Source organism: Numenius arquata, chromosome 3 (assembly GCF_964106895.1).
Source record: "Numenius arquata chromosome 3, bNumArq3.hap1.1, whole genome shotgun sequence".
NCBI lineage: Eukaryota > Metazoa > Chordata > Aves > Charadriiformes > Scolopacidae > Numenius > Numenius arquata.
In genome coordinates this window covers 49,289,545-49,308,273 of record NC_133578.1, presented here as the reverse complement: position 1 = coordinate 49,308,273, position 18,729 = coordinate 49,289,545, and the positions used below count along the sequence as shown (strand labels likewise).

The 18,729-nt window shown below is 41.2% G+C and overlaps 1 protein-coding gene across 1 annotated transcript; it reads right to left on the bottom strand.

Annotated features, from left to right (window-relative positions):
• Positions 1-1,406: 1,406 nt before the first annotated feature.
• LOC141462855 (carbonic anhydrase 3-like) lies at positions 1,407-17,972 on the bottom strand. Its single transcript, XM_074144935.1, has 7 exons — positions 17,811-17,972; positions 16,648-16,845; positions 9,476-9,594; positions 8,557-8,649; positions 7,570-7,635; positions 6,504-6,659; positions 1,407-2,583 (listed from the first exon to the last, which is right to left on the bottom strand). Exons 1-7 carry the CDS (start codon positions 17,854-17,856, stop codon positions 2,464-2,466), a joined length of 798 nt encoding a protein of 265 aa, XP_074001036.1. The 5' UTR covers positions 17,857-17,972; the 3' UTR covers positions 1,407-2,463.
• Positions 17,973-18,729: the final 757 nt, after the last annotated feature.

Here is an 18,729-nt window from a genome sequence, read left to right as displayed (position 1 = left end):
CACTGGGCATGGCTGGGCTTGGCTGGCTTACCTCGGTTTGGGCTGGGCTTGGCTGGCTTACCTCGGTTTGGGCTGGGCTGGGCTGGCTTACCTCGCCTGGGGTGGGCTAGGCCGACTTACCTCACGCTGTGCTGGGCTGGGCTGGCTTACATCAGGCTGGTCTGGGCTTGGTTGGGCTGGCTACACCCAGTTGTGCCGGCAGCACCCTGAGGTAAGCAATCCTAGCCCAGCCCAGCCCGAGGCAAGCCAGCCTTGCCCAGCCCAACCCAGGCCAGCGTGAGGTAAGCCAGCCCAGCCAAGCCCAGCCCGAGTTAAGCCAGCCCAGCCAAGCCCAGCCCGAGTTAAGCCAGCCCAAAACAGCCGAGTCCAAGGTAAGCCAGCCCAAAACAGCCCAGCTGACCCCGAGGTACTCAAGCCCAGCCCAGCCCGAGGTAAACCAACCCAGCCAAGCCCAGCCCAGGCAAAAGTAAGCCAGCCCAGCCCAAGGTAAGCCAGTCCAACCCAGCCTAGCCCGAGCTAAGGTCGAAGCATTGCAGGGCTAAGCAGGGAAGGCCAAGGGAGGGCAGGGCAAGTCAAGGCAGTGCAGGGCTATGCAGGGCAGGGCAGGGGAAGGCAAGGAAGGACAAGGCAGGGCAGGGCAAAGCAAAGCAAGGCAACTCAAGGCAAATCAGGGCAGACTACGGCAAGGAAAGGCAAGGCAGGGCATGGCAAAGAAAGGCAGGTCAAGGCAGAGCAGGGCACTCGCGGTCACCACTCACACTTACGTGGCAAGTTTATGGTGTGAGAAAGGGAGAAAAGAGTTTAATCCCTTTCTGAAACCAAATTATTAACTTAAATCCATTGATGGAAGCATTGGGTCTTTATATCAGTGATAGTTCACAGTCTGTTGAGCAGCATTTGGTTTGTCAGAAATCCAAGTGTGGCCTCCATGCTAAGTTTCAACACTTAATATAGGTGCTGCTAATATAATATGGTAATCTAAAGCCTAGTCTGTGAAAAGAATTAAAGCAGAAGGCTCCGCTGAGACTGATATATCCATTGCCCTCTTATTCTCTAGTGTTATGTGTATACCATGGTTCCTAGGGTCAGGAAAGCTCTCCTCTCAAGTAAAACAATTTCATAGGTTGATGGTAACCAGAAAATCAACAAAACTGTACAAAAGACCTTTTCTGTCTACTTCCTAGTTCATGTCCCCCCTTGCTTGCAGTCCCATGAAATATTATTAGTACTCTTGTAGTTCAAACGTCTGAAAAAGATACCATCCATCATCGGTTTCCATGAAGGTGTATTATAGACGAGAGTGGCAAGTCTTTCCTTAAAATTCTGTTATTTTTACAGAATTTTTACAATTTTATTCTAAAATTGGAAAAAAATATAGAAAAAAAACATATAGAACAAAAATTCTTAAGTACATGTATTTATTATTGTTGGATTATTTAATGCAGAAATACTGATATTTCAAGTATAGGCTTACAATTCTGTTACATTGTTCTTTATGCCAAAACAAGGGACAAGAACACCCTGGTCAACTGCACTTTGATGTCAAACTGTGGTTTCAGATATTTATGTACAAATCTCATTAGCAGCAGTATCAATTATATTTGCACATGAAGTGAGAATCTGCCTAAAAAACACACTAAAAAGATTAAGAACTCTTGTTGTCTTAACATCCTTTTTACACAGAAAAGCCAGTTGCATGCATGGAAAAAATATATATTCAGGATAGGAAGACCAAGTTCTCAAAATCCATGTCACTTTGACTGCTACAACATTAAAATGCAAATTAGTCTTTTAATACAGACAACCAGTTGTGACACAAACAGAAACAGCTCTTCCTCCATTCCGTAGTTTTAATTACATATAACTCAGTGAATACAATTTTCAGAATATACCTGTTTCACTTTTCCATTGTTTTAAGAAGTTAAAAGCTTAGTTCTTTATCAATAGTTATGAAGCAATTTTCTATCCTCTCATATTTTATGTGAATATCAAATACCAAGAGTGCTCTCATTTATTTCCAAGAATGCCTTGTCCATTAACTGGTGCAGCTCAGAGCATGGATAATGCTGAAAAAAACTACTGAAAAATACAATTTTATGCTGAAAACAATTACTTCTCTTAACTGCAACCTCTTTAGCACGGAATAAGGCAAGCATCAAGGGACATGTGGGAAATAGGAAATGGTTTTGTAGTTGTTAGTAGAGTTTTCCTTCTTCCTTTGTACTATAAGCAAAAGTTAGTGTTAAAACTGTTACGAAGAGCCAAACAGATTCTCTACTTCTATTTTAATGATAGGATTCACCTAAGTAAATGTTATCCTCTGAAAGTGAAATTCACATTTCACAACTCAAAGTTTCAGCTGCAGCCGGAGTTCTGTCTAAATGCAACAGTGGACACAAAACACAAACCCTCTCTTAGTTCTAGAGGTTGCCGCAATCAGGGACACCAGACCTGAGCCAGCTCCTAGAGGAACGATGCGCTCACCATCCTGAAATACCGAGGCTGAGTCGGGCGCCAGTTGTCAACCAGGGGGAGATCAGGTTCATTCTCAGCATTCTTGGATAGGCTGCGGAGCTTTGCCATCTGCAGAAGAGCAAAAATCAGTGTCCTAATGGAAATCCCTTGGGATCAAATCCACAGCCTCAACGATTAAACCAAGGAGGCTGGCCGAGCCCCAGATTCTGGGGAGAAAGCCCCCCTCAAAATTGTGAAGCTGTCCTTCACAGGAACTGTACTCATGTTCTTTTCCTATCAGTAATATTCTTAGAAATAGTCAGGACAGAAAAAATAGGTGCTAGCTGAACTGGATTGTGAGAAGTACTGTCATTTATGTACTGCCTACAGAACTGTGTACAGCCACAGAAGCTGTGGGAAGTCCTCAGAAAATGCAAATAGAACAGCCTATGCCCTAATAAACCTCTCCACCTCTAGGCCTGCTTTAGTATCTGATTGTTAAGAAGCCTCTGGAATGGCAAGGTGTTAAGGCTAGTTATAAACTAATTGTTCATTTCCATGGTGGGTCTGTAGCAGAGGATATATTCTGCTGCAGTCACACAAAAAAGTCCATTATTAATAACAGGAATGTAAATCTCGATAATGATTCAGTCCTAGTTTCAAATGGTTTGTAAACTGGGTCTGCAGCTTGACTCACCTTGGCCACTTTTTTTTTTAACCAAGGTACGGCTTTTTTGAGGGATGCCATAAGAAGAGTTCTGCCCATACTCTTCAAAACTGTGTAATGCTCTTCCTTTACTGCTTTCTGATTTTCAAAGATTGCAACACATATACCCACTTACAGATACATTATGTTCATGTGTGGTCACTGCCATGCACAGCATGAGTCAGAACGCACATCGCCTGTGATTCAGACCCTTGACACTTCCCTGTTGGAATGGCTTACCCTGGAAAGGATGCATACGTTTTCCCTTGTGTACACTGGAAAATGTAGCCTCACGCATGGCGTGCATCAATTTTGTTCGCAACTAGATTCAACGCGCTGATGTATCTACCTTTTACAGTACAGAGCTCAAGTCCAATAGAAGCAGAACTTCTGCCTGGGCTGTAAAAGCTGGGCTCACTGTCACCGCACAAATTCCAGTTTAGGGACCGAGCCAGCTCTGGCATGTCAACATTGCTCTTCACTACAGGGCTGAGAAGAGCCAGCTATCTCTGTTTGCCTGACCAAGGATGAGGTCACATTTATAACTGGTGTAATATGCATCAGCTGGGTTATTCATCTGAAATTAAACCTCAGATTTCAGATGAAGAATAATTTGTATGGGAACGGCAGGAGATGAGACTAGTTCATCAGTTTTGTTAAAATTGATAAAGTACTATCAGAGAAGAGATTGTTGCTTTTTACTATTATTTGTGGAAGATTTGCCCTACTCCGTGAAAAAAAAAAAAAGAGCATATATTCAGGCTATAGCTACATAAAGGTGAAAAAATTAGTCTCCAATTGGATAGAGTTACTCCACAGTTAAATTCCTATTGTTTCATCGAAAGTAATCTGAGCAGCTAGGCCACCCGCTCTACATCTCACTGGGATTTCTGGTGAATTGGTTTTTCCTGCAGAGTACTGACTCACAGTGACTGCACTTACCCTCATGGCTATTACCATCTGGCTGCAAAAGCATCCAAGCGATCCACTGTAAATGCACATGCACTTAAAATAATCACTATTAATGAGGCTGCCATGGTAGTACACTTTCTAGGATTAGAAATAATTGGTAACACAATCCTCATTTACGCATACACTATGTAGACTGCAGGCACTCTGGAGTGAGGAAAGTCTTTCTATTGTATTTGTGTACAGTGCCTCACATAACTGCTTTTCAGGCAGAATTGGCAGTGTATCTCGGGATAAGAGCCAATGTCCTGTCTATATGTAGTAATTTCCTTTTTACCTGCATTTTTTCTACAGTAGGGCCAGTTAAAGGACAGTCTTTATGTTTGCCAAAACTCATTTACTTTAGATGTGCTGAAAAAAAAGGCCATGACCCAACTGATCTGCAGTGATCAAAAAATCTTTTCATGAAGCTGGTTCAATGATGTGATTAGTTACTCCTTTAAAAACACATTTTAAATCAGAGGTGCTCAGTAATGACTACACTTTTCCCAACAAAATCTGTAGTTGAGCATCTGTAACATAAACCTCTAAGCAGATTCATTTTGTGGAAACCAGTCAGACCATATTTGTATTTTTTACACAAGTACCAGCTTCAAAATAGCCCACATATTTAATTTTCCAATAGGCAAGGAAACAGGAGGCAGATCGATTCAATAAGCTATGAAAATTAAGCTGTAAGTTATACGAATACATTACTGTATTTCATCTCTTGCCAGCTAAGTTTCCCATCATACCCGAGTTCTATTCTTTAAAAGATAAAGAGCCTAGAGAGATAAAGAGACTAGAAAAAGATTTCTAGTACAAAGTACTAGAAAATAGGGGGGGTTTTTTTGGTGATACATGCACATCAATCAATACGACGAAACACTTTATCACCTTGAGAACCTAAAAGGAAAAGTTACGTGATTACATATAATATCTACATAATATGTAAGTCACTTGATTAATGTTCGTGTTTTCACTATCCTGGAGTCTTGAAATTTGTGATATCATACCATCATAGTCTGCTGAGCAGAGGAATAATCTCAGATGAGAAAACTGACTTGTGTGGTACAAGTAGAATCATAAGCTGAAATGTGATGAAAGAGGGCATTCAAATTTCTATAAATAGGATTGCCGGGGAGTAAGAATTAACAAGAAATACTTCTTTGTGGTAAGCGACCAGAGAAGGTTTTCAAATTAACAAGCTGATACACCTTCTACAAAAATGGGTACCAAGCACCTGACACAACACGTTTGTAATTTTTTTGTTCACGTGATGTCATCTAGAACGTGGGGCTGACAGAATCACCAACCCCATTAAATTTGTATTCTGATAACAGATGTTTTTGAAAGAAGCATGCTATAAAAGACACATTCGCAAAGTAGAACATTCAAGAAGTCGGAAATGCTCAGCTGCATTAGGTGAGAACACTGGACTCCCGCTTCATTTGGTGTGTGACGTGGTTAAGGTACCTGACTGTCCCACTGCGTTTCATTGCAGACGGTCACTTTTTCACAGCAGCTTTATTGCTTAATTTGTCCAGGAATTACCCTCAAACTCTCATCATGATAAACAATGAACACTTTACACGAGGAAGATTGTGACAATATAAATTATTGAAAAAATCCTGCATAATCAAAGCTGTTGGTGCAAGCCTAACCTAAGCTTCAGCTAAATATGTCAATGTTCTGATTTAAATGGTTGCAGGAGAACACAAGTTAATGGCTTCAGAATTCCCACATTGGCTCTTGGTGTAATGCAGTGGTTTGAGCTCTGTTTAAAATAAAAGGTATGAGCCACATCCAGCTCCATCATTTCCTACAAACAAGAGTTAATATCGTGGGAACACAGGGACTGGGAAACAAAAGAACTACTCTTTCTTTCGGTTGATGTTGCAAGAGGTGCCTTGCCCAAGGGAGCAAGAACTCCCATACACAGTAACTCCTGCTTGCTGTCAGTCACGCTCCAAACTGCTATAAACTCCTGCCATCTACACCGTGTTACAATTTTAATGATTTATAAAGCTCTCTGTTGTCTGTGGATTTGAACCACCATGACGTCTGACGTGGGCTAGGAAACAATGAGCAGTTCCAAGTCAAGAAGGTCATCATCTATCTGCTCGATTAGCTGACGTAGGAGTCACACAGAGACAGATAAAGAGATGTGTCTAATAGGTCGATTGCACATATTAGGTTGTAGACTGCAGTCCTTTGAAGATTTTTACAGGTTCCTATGGAGTTCTAAGGTAGTTCCTAAGGCATTCAGCTATTCACTGTCCTTTTAATCATGCCCACAGAATCCAATAAGCATTTTCCTTGTCAAAAGGATAAGATCAGGTTATGGCGTTTAACTAAAAAGCAATGAGTAAAATATTATCTATTTGAAGTTTACCTGGTCTGAGCTGACTATGATAGGCTCTCTAAGAACAATCCAGGTGATGCACTCTTCGCAAGGTGGAGTAGTGAAAGACCCATGGTATGTCCAGTAGTCATGAGATTTAGGGAAAAGAATTGAAGGATCGAAGTTTGAGAAAGGAGCTTCTTTCCCCTTAAAAAAAAAAAACAAACAAACAAACAAACAATCAAAATAAAAAAACCCACGAAACTAAACAGAAAACTCTTCAACAGCTCTACTCAAGATTAGGTAAAGATGCAGCTCTGGTATTTTAAGAAACAGAGAGCGACTCAGGTACTTCAAAGGTACGAACTAAGGAAACTAAGCACACGTCTACACTACATCATTATGTATTGTGTAAAGATAAGTGGACTGAACGCCCCCCTCAGCTGGCCCAGAGAAGCTCATATGACACAGCACACAACTCCGTAATGCTACTTCTTGTACTGAGCTATCTCATGCGAAGCAGCGTCCAGTACCAATGTGCTTCGCTCATTTCTGTGCAAAAATACTCTTCCTTCTGGCCTCCTTTCTTATGGAAATTCTGCTTATCTATCGAGTACTGGATTAGGTCACCATATAATGAAGCGAGGCAGGCACTCTAGATTGATAATATTTGTGCTAATAACAAACAAGACTGCCTATGAAATGTACATTGATGGTGAGATTCTTACCACATAATATTATCTGAGACACAGATGTCTAGTCCATTAGGCAGCCTATTTCAAGACTGAAAGGACCAATTTTCAAAGGTGCCCTTCTTTTGTCACTGACCACTGAGGGAATAAGCCTCCATGCCTATTTTTCAGTTGAGTAGAGTTTGGTGGGATGAATCTCATTTTCACATAATTATAAGGCGCCCTAAAGCCAAAGAAGACTAATGTGTAAACGGAAGAAAGGACTTTTCCTGTTAAGGAGAAGCCACCCATGGTTTTATTCACAAGTATATTCTGGCAATGTGGCAGAACAAAATTTTAAAAACTGGAAAGTCATGCCTCTTGATTTTTTCTTGTTCTGAGAATTTGCAGCAACCTTCCTACAATGAAAAGCCCAACATTGTTACCTTTGTTTTGATAGCATTTATTTCTTCGAGAATTCTCTTCATCTCTGGTTTGGGAGTTTTCCCTACCTGTGAAGAAGAAAGCACAAGCTAACCAAAAAGTTCGGCTCAATCAGTTTTCTTCTTTCTGCTATTTTTTTATATGAGTATCTAAACATATATCAACTATAAAACTACAACGGATCAACCCAACCTATAACTCTTACCATCTTAGTAAGCTATGTCTTCTGTCTGTACCCTCTGCCTGTACCCCAACAGATATTATGATCCAAATCAGGAAATTATATCAGTACAAAAGCTCAGCATCGTAAGTAATTTCACAATACAACTATTCCTGTTGACACTGAATTTTGCCTAACAAAGATAAACAACTCTTCAGACTCAAGTACAAAATTTGGAAGAAATTTCATTCTAGTCTAAAATCCAGATTTCATAGTCAGATCTACTGTTTGCAATTGCTGATCTCAACACAGACATCCATCTTTCTGTCTCTAGTGAGTATTAATTAATCATCGGAGAGCAAAGGCCAATATTTCAGTCTAAGACTGCATGCCCCTAAAAGGACTTTAAAAAATGGATGAGTTGTATGTATTGTCTGTGAGTTAGTTTTGCCTGGGAAAAAAATTAATGAAAAACCTAGGAGCAGTATCTGTCCTTGAAATCAGTCCATGACTAGCACAGAAGACAGCTGACTGCTATTGGTCAGAGGGCCACTACTGACATCGCGTTCCCAAAACAGGGGCAAATACATCTGGATTTACAGCTTCCACCAGCCACATAGTGACACAATAGTTGCTGGGACAAGTGTCTGTAATTTGAAATAACATGACTCATGCTCTATAACTTGAAAAGCATGCATTACTGAAAGTCAAGCCTTCAATGTGGTACGATCCCTAGAAAATAAATTCAGGGGGGTTTGCTTTTTTAACCCTGTGAGAATAGAAAACTCTATAGTAGCAGTACAAAGAAGAGTTGCATGCTTCTACTTACTTGCAAAAATATGGCCAAAACAGCTATTCCATCAGTTCTTCTCACAGCATCAAGGTAATTACTGTATTTTGGATTCCAGTGTACCAAATGTAGCTGGAAACAAAAAAAAACATGTTTAAAAAAAACCGTTATTAAACAGTAACCCATCAGAGGCTGAATTTAGAATTGTGCATATACATGGGAGAGTTTGGAGCAACAAAGAATAAGGACTAGGCCTTCCACAAAAAAAAAAAGAAAAAAGAAAAAAGGGACAGCAATTCATATATGAGTTACATCAGCCATATATTACCATTTGCATTAAAATAAATACAGAAATGGCAAAAAAGAACAGAAACCTTATCTGAAAGCTGAGGAACACAGAAAAAATGCTCAAGTAAGCATGTAGAACATGCAGTTCAGAAGTCACCTGCTGCTGATATGCAATTCATTTCCATTTGGCTTTCAAATTACATCAATTCTAGCAAAGAATCCATATGAATGTAAGCTCTGTATATTATTAGTCTACAGTTTTCATCTTCCCTTACAATCCTATAGTGCTAGAAAATCAAGGTACCACATTCTTCCTCCTTTCTGTTGCTACAATTTTATACTTCTGCTATAATACTACACTTTCAGAATACTGTTTTAGTAAGTTTGCATTGTTTCTCAGTAATTCAGTCGTGCTGTCCTATGTTTTAAGCCATGTTGATTTGAGAACATGGAAACTTTTGTTTCACAGAGTATTTATCTTTTCTTATGCTGTGAGAATTACTTCAACCTGATTCACATTTATGAGGATTGATGGGAGAAAGAGGAAAATGTGACATAAATAAAGAACTCCTTGCAAAGCAGACAAATCACAAATTTTGTCCCACCTGAACGATAATGACAAATGTTACTTTACACCCTGTTTTAAAGTAAAAAGTAGTGAGAGTCTTACCTCTCCTGCATATCTCACTCCATTCACAACATGCTCAGAGCCATGGTCATCAGATGAACCCCAATGGAAGTGAAGCTGACGCAGCCTGAAGACTCCTGGAAGTGGCCCACCTCTCAACACTGCAATTGATAATCTGCATCAGCATTAGATTCGGGTATCTTCCAATTTTTAAAAAAGCAATACATATATATAAAATATTTACATACATATATACTGTACAGATATTCTACATTCTGAGAGTACTAAGTACCTCTTGGAAACCTGCACTGATTTCAGCAGCACTTCAGGCAACCATCTTCAGCTGTATCCACTTACAGGGAGATGAAAATTATTTGTGCCTAGATTTCCATTATAGTCAATAGAGATCATTGGTTTAATAGAGCTGCATAAATGTGCATCTAGTACCTTCTGGGACATGCCAAAGACACCGGGATAGGACTGGAAGATGTGATACAAGATCTGTAGAACAACTGCATTTTTCTAAAGCAGTATCTGGAGGCAAGGTGAAATACATGAGGTTATCAAAAATGGCATGAGATGCCTATGTTTATGTAACTGAGGTAAGACCGAATTAGAACAGTCAAGCCTCTAGAGTACTTTTGCTTGCCTTAAGATACTCAACAGATAGTGACCTGAATTGCCCCTTCAACTCCATTGATTGTGTGACTCCATCTCTGTTGACTAGAATGGGACTTCAGATACATAATCCACCTACATTTAAAAGTCCACATAAGGCACATAAATTTAGGTGTCTTAATTTCCCCCGAATTCTTTCTAATATCTACCTATAACAAAGCACACAAAAATAGCCATTATTAAGATGAACTACTGAAGTGCTCGATGATAAACAAATTCCCACAAAATGCTACAAACTTTGTCTCTTACTGCAGGCTATGACTTGTTTGGTTAAAAACCTATAAAATTACTGATGTTGCTTCTGCTATAATGGCTGCTCCCTCTGGCTGTGGAAGAGCAGAAAGAAAACATCAAATGAGCCAGAAAAGCAATCACTGAGAATACAAACTTATTTTCCTAAAGAAAAGGTCAGCCTGTGGTGAATAATACCCTGTATTCTAAATAATCTTAACATTTTTACATTATGTAGGTGTATTTGAAGGTGGTGTATTTGAAAGGATCTCACAATAAAAAGGGAAGGACTTCTTCACATTCACCAAATACTAGTTAATATTCAATTCTCATTCACTTTATTTGGAGATAGAAGCTTTAGCTTTCCTATAAACCATTCAGGAGTTCTCAAGAACAGGTCTTTATATGCTAGAGAAAAATAGCCTTAAATCTAAAAAGAAAAGGAATGAAATCTATGATCATCTCAAGAAATAAAGTACTAAGATTATTCTTTTACTGAACATTAAAAGCAAGCTGTTACTCTCAACAAATTCCTTTTACTTGTTCCCACAGACAATGCAGACACGGTAACACTAGTAGCTGCCAAGGCCATCAATTCTCCATTAAAATAGATCTGTAAGACCAAATAATCCAGTTTAAAGTAAAAACGTGTCATTATTTCCACTGATGGGCCCTTAGCAGACATTTTCGATTGGGCATTAGGTGAAGCTCTGCATCACCTCGTGTCAACACATTCCTGCTTCACTCATCTATAAATAGACAGTAGCTTTTACTTAGCACTCTTTAAGCAGACAGAATGATGCAAAGACTAAGACACCTATAAACCAGCATCTCCTGAAGGACAAAAAGGTGCTCTCTTTCTTTTAATTGCAAGCGTGTAGTATAAACCATAGAAATACATGAAATGACAATGTAAGAAAAGGAAATCTCCTTATGTCAGTAAATGAAATTTCCCTATGCTTTAAAAAAACTATAGTAATTGAAACAGTAACAAGAAATAAGTTCTCCAATATCTAAAACATTAAAAGTCCCAAACTATGTCTACATAGCTCAACGTTAGTAAAAGAAATCTTTTTTTTTTTTAAACATGTGGCTTGGAACCTAAAGGCTAAAGGTATCTTTATCCTCTAGGGCTTTTGTTTGCAGAAAATACTAACACCAATAAATACAAACCATATACCAGTTGGAAAAAGAATATGAGGTAAAAGTTTATAAAAGGAACTATGGTATTTTTAAATTGCCTTTCAGTTGTGCTAAAATACAGCTACATTTATATCTAGCAGGGAATTATTCTAACAATTATTACATAGGAAATGTTCACCTTAAATTTCTGAGACTCCCAGTTCTAGGGCTGTGATAGCTGTTTTCCTACCACAAAACACTTCCGAAAGGATGCTTTTCTAGAAGGCCCCATGACTCATTCTGAGCTTCTATGTAAGACACTGCATGAAAGCAAAAGCAAGAGTTTTAAAAAAAGGAGCCTGCAGACTCACTCCCCAGTATATGGGCAGCCAGCTTTTCTCTTAGTCCTCTGAAATACTGCCTAATCCTTTTCCCATGGCTAGCTGAATGGCTGGACTTACTTCGGAATATTGGAAACGTGGCATTTCTGTTCCTGTCTCTGCTCTACAGGAAGTAGCAGGACAGCCACCGAAAACTTACCAAAATGTAACTCTCTTAAATTTGCTGTCATTAAAGTAAGGTGGCAGTTCCAGTAAAAAAGCTCCCCTTTTATTTCATCCATCATAAACTGAGCACTGTGAGACAGAACCGGTAAATAAAAGAATGTGGGTTTTTCCACTCCACTTTACCTTAGTTAGCAGTGTGTCATTAACAACTGAAACGTCACAAGGTTTTGAAATAAGTCCATCCACCTGCTGGGCAGCTTAGATAGGGGTCCAGTTGTTAATCCGTGCTAAAGTCAATTGTCATCTATCCTCACTAAAGTAAAACCAACAAAGTTATGCTTATACAAACTCCTACCCCGTTTGCTGTGAAGGCATTTTGTGAAAGTCAGGTGGGAAAACACAAGGAGCAGTAAACAGACACATGAGGTGAGCTGTGTTTATAAACACGAGAAGAACTAACTGTTCTTACTAGATTTATGATACTCACATCCTGCCAAATCCATAAAATGAACTGGTAAACTGCAATGAAATTAAATTAGTATAGGATTACTGCATGACAACTGAAAAAGATACATTACCTTTCTTACGCTGCTTTGTAACAGAATCTAACAGTGCACTATAAAACCCACAGCTTTTTAATACCAATGCCACATTTTAGATGTTACAAAAAAGCCTCTGCTCACAAGAGGATCTCTGTACTGAAACACTGGCTAACTGCAGGGGAAAAAAAGGTATTTTCCTAAAAACTTTTGGAACATTCTACACAGTTCTCAATGACATTTTCTTTAGGCAAATACTGAACTTTGCTGCCTTTTGCAGTAGGCAGTAGAGCCGTTGGGTGGCAAGTACCACAGCTACACAAGCACTGAGATGTAGCTGGGCTATTTTTATAATGCCAACTGACTTGTTCCAGTGTGAAATCAGTACACAAAATGTTAAGTAACACTTTGCAGGAATCAACCAAAATATGAGTGTCTATGGAGAAACTTCCCTCAGTTTAAATTAAAGTTACTGGGGTTTGTCATTGTTTTAGAACCAGTCAACAAACAAATGTTTATTCACCAGAAGTTGATAATCAAAATCTCATTTGCAAAGATAAATGAGATTTCCCACAAAGGGGTACACAAGCACTAGTCATGCTAAAAGAGACCGATAAGCCACAAGCTTTCACTGCTTACAGTAACGGTCTCTTTAATGTTTTTTTCTCATCATCCACTTCCAAAAGCACATATCCCTTTGACAAGAAATTGAAAGATTCATAGAATCGTCCAGGTTGGAAGAGACCCTTGGGATCATCGAGTCCAACCATCTACCCTACACTACAAAGTTCTCCCCTACACCATATCCCCCAACACCACATCTAAACATCTCTTAAACACATCCAGGGATGGTGATTCAACCACCTCCCTGGGCAGTCTGTTCCAATGCCCGACCACTCTTTCTGTGACAGCATCACTTTCTGCAAACAGCACCACTCTTTCTGCAAACAGCATCAAGGTAACCTTGTAAGAAAGTTTGCCTGCACTGAGGTACTCCAAGCCCTTAAATGTCATCCATCAGAAAGTCAGTACAAAGAGAAGTAGGAATCTGTTTGGCTGATGAACCTCCACAGAAAGCGTCAAGGAGATAAAAAAAACACAAAGTGAGGAGACGAAGGAAGGCATCCATTTGACACACAGCCTTAGTGTATCTCTCCCCAGCTTCTGTGTCTGGATTCCACTACAAGACTTATTATGTATCTTTACTGTTTATTAAATGATTGAATTATTTGATCTAACCATCTATCCACAGGTATTATAAAGAAAACCAAAGAGTCATAAACTGTAAGGTAGTCACAAGCTACAGATCTCACACAACATCATGACAATGATCCCACCAGCTAGGTGGTCTCAGGACATTTCTCTGGCACAAATATTTTCAGAATTTAAAAGTCAATGGACTCTCCCAGTAGAAATAAGATTGCAGCCCTAATTCAAAACAAAACCAGAGTCACTGCTGGATCTAAACGAGTATCTGAGTTGCCATTCAGGCCAAAAAACATAGCAGTCGTAGGCTGCCAAAGCACCCAAGTTCTGGTATGGGTTTTATTGTGGCCGTCACAAGGTGGCACAACTACCTAGAAGGTTCTGATTTCAGCTCCCAGATCCTCCCTGGATTTTGAGACTCTAGCCTCCACCTGCAATGATTTTACAGTGCTTAAGGTCCTTCTTCCACCTAGGTACGGTAAGACAGGCAACTGAGCCCACAACAGTATGTTAACTTGCACAGAAAGGCAGCAGAGGCACGACACAGCTCCTAAAGCAAATTATCTGTCATCAAAGCCTTCAACTGTATAGCAGATTATTAAGGTCCACGAGACTTTATAAATAGCTGGAGATCAATTCTCCAATTCCTTCCACTAGAATAACTCCAAAGATAACAGCAATAAGGCCTCTTTCAACATACTATGTGAATTACATTGGATGGCACTTTTCCTGGAAGCTTCTCTCTTATCATTTGAGTTTAAGAAACTGTCCCCGTCGTGAATGTTCAAAGTATTCCTGGCAGAGAAGACACAATGGAAGTAAAACTCTGAGACATCCAAAGTAATTCATTTTATCACTCACCTTTGCAATTTAGTCAGCAATCTATTTCATCTACCACTAATGAAACTCTAGATATAACTATAGGTACAGGTATGACCACTCTGAAAAAGTTAGGAAAATAAAGGAAGCCCTTGTTTTCTGGTTCACTCAGAAATAATTCAGATAGAGTGACTGATAGATAGATAGAATGTCTTTGCTCTAAAGGAACAAAAGCTTCATTTCTATATGACTGCTATTACATATGTATATATTATGCAGCAGGTGGTTCCTTTACACCAAAATTAAGTCACTGTACATATCCTTAAAAACGTAAAACATGCTCCAATCAGTAGGATTATGCAGAGTGGAATTTGTCCTGCAATTAGCATTATGTTAGCGAAGGAACACCACCCACAGACTCTGCAGGCAATGGTATAACAAAGGAGACATAACAATAAACACTGAATGTTTCTTGCCTTCAAAGAGTTGAGAAATACACCTACTTTTTTTCCAGTGAGTCACTTTTTATTTCTGAGATCAGAACACAACAGTTACTAAGCAGTTCATCTGAAAAAAAATTCAGAACATTCCAAACCTTTCTGCTCTTTGCAGCCACAGTGCTGTATCCATGCTGTAGATCGCTGTGACCAATACTCCCTACTGTGCAAAATCTGAGTAATTATAACACTAATTACTTTGACATTTACGCAGAAGATGGGACCATTGATATAGTTGATGCTGCTCCAACAAATAACAGAGATGGCAAAAAATGGTAAGTAAAAGTCTAGGAGGTCTTCTTGTATGCCATAGCGACATCTCTTAACTGATGTATTGTGTTATCAGACATTAATATTTTTACTCAAATAACACTAAAGATTCCCACTTTTCTAGAAAAGTAATCAAACTCTTGACTCCACAGTCATCTGTGAGTTTTGATAGTGTATTAACTAGTCCAGCTCACATACATTTTGAATCTCAGTTTTCATGAAACCCAAGTCATTCATTAGAAATCCATTACGTCAAATCCATGCCCGTAGATATTTAAGATCAATCAACCTATTAGTAAAATTCCTCCTGGTAGCTATAGCTGTCAATCCTAGTTACATTGTAACAGAAACTGGCACATTTAATGCAGCTAAGAAATAAGTTTGTATACTGTGGAAGACAGGCTTTTCAATACTTTACTGAAATTGACATTTCTTTTTCCTTTTCTTACCGTCCCATGTACTATAAATAATATAATTCTGTTGACCTTGATACAAGAATAAAGAGTGAGGTATCCATTTGATTTTCCCTTTTTATCTCAGTACTAATGCAATTTCATACTTCTTTCAGTAATGTTTTTTCCTTTGAAATATAGCCAACAGTATTAACATGAAACCTCAGTGGTTCTGCCAACATAAACTAAATATTTCTAGCACCTGTTACACAGAACAGACATTTCTCTTCAAAATACACAACCCCACTAACTCTTAAAAGCTATGCATTATATATGCGGCACATTGCATGCTGTCATAACTACGAGTGGATAAAAGATTTCGGACATTAAAGCTGAAACACTGGAATTTCTCAGTCCTATAATCCTCATTAACACAAAATCTCATGAATGCCAAAGGGAGTTTTAACTGATTAAACACCACAACTCTGCGGCAACATCTGGTTCATTACTTCATTTATCAGAAATTATATGGGTACAGTTTTCAAATATTGTACCTTCAGCCATATACACAGATAAAGATGTTCTGCTGGGCATCTCAAATAGCCTTGAATGGAGGAATTCAGCCCTCGTAGACAAAGCCTGGACTCCACGCTCCTGGAAAGCAACACAACTGCAATGGCTTTTGCAAGCGCAGAGATTTACCTTACACCTTAATTCATCCTGCACCAAGCTTCTTTGCAGCTCTCTCCATCCCCTAGGGTTTTACCTTTGGACTTTTAAAGTAGTCACAGGCCTTTCCCACCAGTTGTGCAGGGCACTGGAGTCACAGAAAACTGTAAGTCACACGCAGGCTGTACGCAGAGACCTTCTCACAGCCATGAGCTTTCAGACCACACTCTGCTTCCCAAGAGTCACTGATACACAAGGACAGCTTGAGACGAAAACGAAACTAACCTGATCTATCGAAAGAATCATCAAACACAACTCTGCAGGTTTTCCCATTATTGAGGATGGTCTTAGCTGCACCAGGATCATAACTAGCAAACCATGGTAGTAGGGAGGGATCATAATGCACTTCTTTGTTATTGATTTCAATAGGTGACTGATGGCGTCCTTTGGCAATTGGGTAATTTTTGTGCCAGTGATCCGGTCCTGGAAAACACACAGAGAAATATCTTGAAAACCTTTTCCAGCTAGGTGTGAATTATACTTGACTACAATAAACGCAAGCTTGGCTTTGCTTAGCTATAGGCCATCAATAAAACGTATTAACAAGTAGGTTACTAATCACCTGGTTGTCAGTCATGACCTGTCAAGAGTTTCATTGTATAAAAAGCAACTAGATCCTTGCAGTTGGAATACTAGATACTGCAAGTCATTTGGCTGAACCTAAACTCTCACAGCAACCTCAGGACTTTAACTGTGAGGTGACTGACACTACACCAAGGACGGAAACTAGAGGTGGGTACTCCCAAGTCCAGCAGTGGCTAGAAATATAACGGGATATACCCAAAAATGCTTTGAGCAACCTGGTCTGGTGGGAGGTGTCCCTGCCCAGGGGCAGGGGGGCTGGAACTCGATGCTCTTTCAGGTCCCTTCCAACCCGAACCATTCTATGAATCAACTGTGGCATCACCTTACCCATCTGGCCAGAGAAAAGGCCACTGATAAAGAAGATGAAACGCGGATTTAATTATCGTCACGGTTTACCAGGAACTCCGCGTGGAAACAGCCTGGGGAAAAAAGGCCGTGCTGTGGCGAGCGGGAACACCAGGCCACCCAGGCTACCCACCCTCTGCCACACGGAAGGCTGGCTGGCCTCAAGCCGGATTTTAAAGCTCCGCCGCATTTTAGAGTATATTAACAGCAGGAAAACCCGCTTCCTTTCACTTGGGAGACCTCAGCCGCCGCCTCCCCTTCCACCAGCTTTGCCTCTTCCCCACCGGCGAGTGGGCCACCAGCCGGCAGCGCCGACCCCGGGAGCCCCTCTTCCCCCTCTTCCCCTCAGGCAGCGGGGGACTCCCGTTTTGCCCGGGGCTTTTCTCCCGGAGCCGCTGCGGCCGGGTCGGGGAGAGGGGGTGTGGGGGGGAAACCGGGCCGGGCCGGGCTCCACTCACCGTTGTCGTCGTCGTAGCCCCACGGGTAATAGTTGGGGTTGATCATGGTGGGTGGTGCCACCGCCGCGCCTCAGCCTCCGCCGGCGGCTCTGGCAGGACGGTGGCCTCCTCTCACGGCGGCTTTTTATAGACTCCCGCCAACTCCATGCCCAGAGGGACGGCAGGGTCCCGGCCGCTCGGGGGCGGGGAGAGCCGCGCCGCCTCACACCGCCCGCCGCTGACAGGTCACCCCGCCGCCCCCCGGCCCCTCCGGCTGCGCGGAGCTTCTCCTCAGAGCTGCCCGCCGGGGGACCAGGGGTGCGGGGCTCCCGCTGTGTGTGTGTGTGTGGGGAGGGGGAGCTGCCGGCATGGGCTCTGGGGGTGCAGGGAAAGGAGCCCAGCCGGGATGGTGCTGGGGAAGGCCTGGTGAGGGGCAAGGGGCTGCTGGAAAGGGGATATGGAAAAGCATGAATGAGCTAGCCACAGGTGATGTAGGAATATTTTTCAAATTCTAATGAGGTATGTGCACATGCACACAGAGACGGACGTACACACAAACCAGGAAGCTTAACCTGGAGGGTTTCAGAGACTGAATTTACAGGTTACAGGTAGGGTGGCTGGGCAGCAGGACAAGTGCCGGGTCCTGCATTTCGGTCACAACAACCCCAGGCAACGCTACAGGCTCGGGGCAGAGTGGCTGGAAAGCTGCCCAGCAGAAAAGGACCTGGGGGTATTGGTGGACAGCCGGCTGAACGTGAGCCAGCAGTGTGCCCAGGTGGCCAAGAAGGCCAACGGCATCCTGGCCTGTATCAGGAACAGCGTGGCCAGCAGGAGCAGGGCAGTAATGGTGCCTCTGTACTGGGCACTGGTGAGGCCTCACCTCGAGTGCTGTGTTCAGTTGTGGGCCCCTCACTACAGGAAGGACATTGAGCTGCTGGAG

Excerpts from the sequence above, each read along its gene's own strand:
- LOC141462855 (XM_074144935.1), bottom strand. The coding sequence starts at position 17,856 with ATGATCAACCCCAACTATTACCCGTGGGGCTACGACGACGACAACG. Across the intron at positions 16,846-17,810 it reads GGGCTACGACGACGACAACG|GACCGGATCACTGGCACAAA; the intron begins GTGAGTGGAGCC and ends TGTGTTTTCCAG. Across the intron at positions 7,636-8,556 it reads TTTTGGCCATATTTTTGCAA|GTAGGGAAAACTCCCAAACC; the intron begins GTAAGTAGAAGC and ends TCTTCTTCACAG.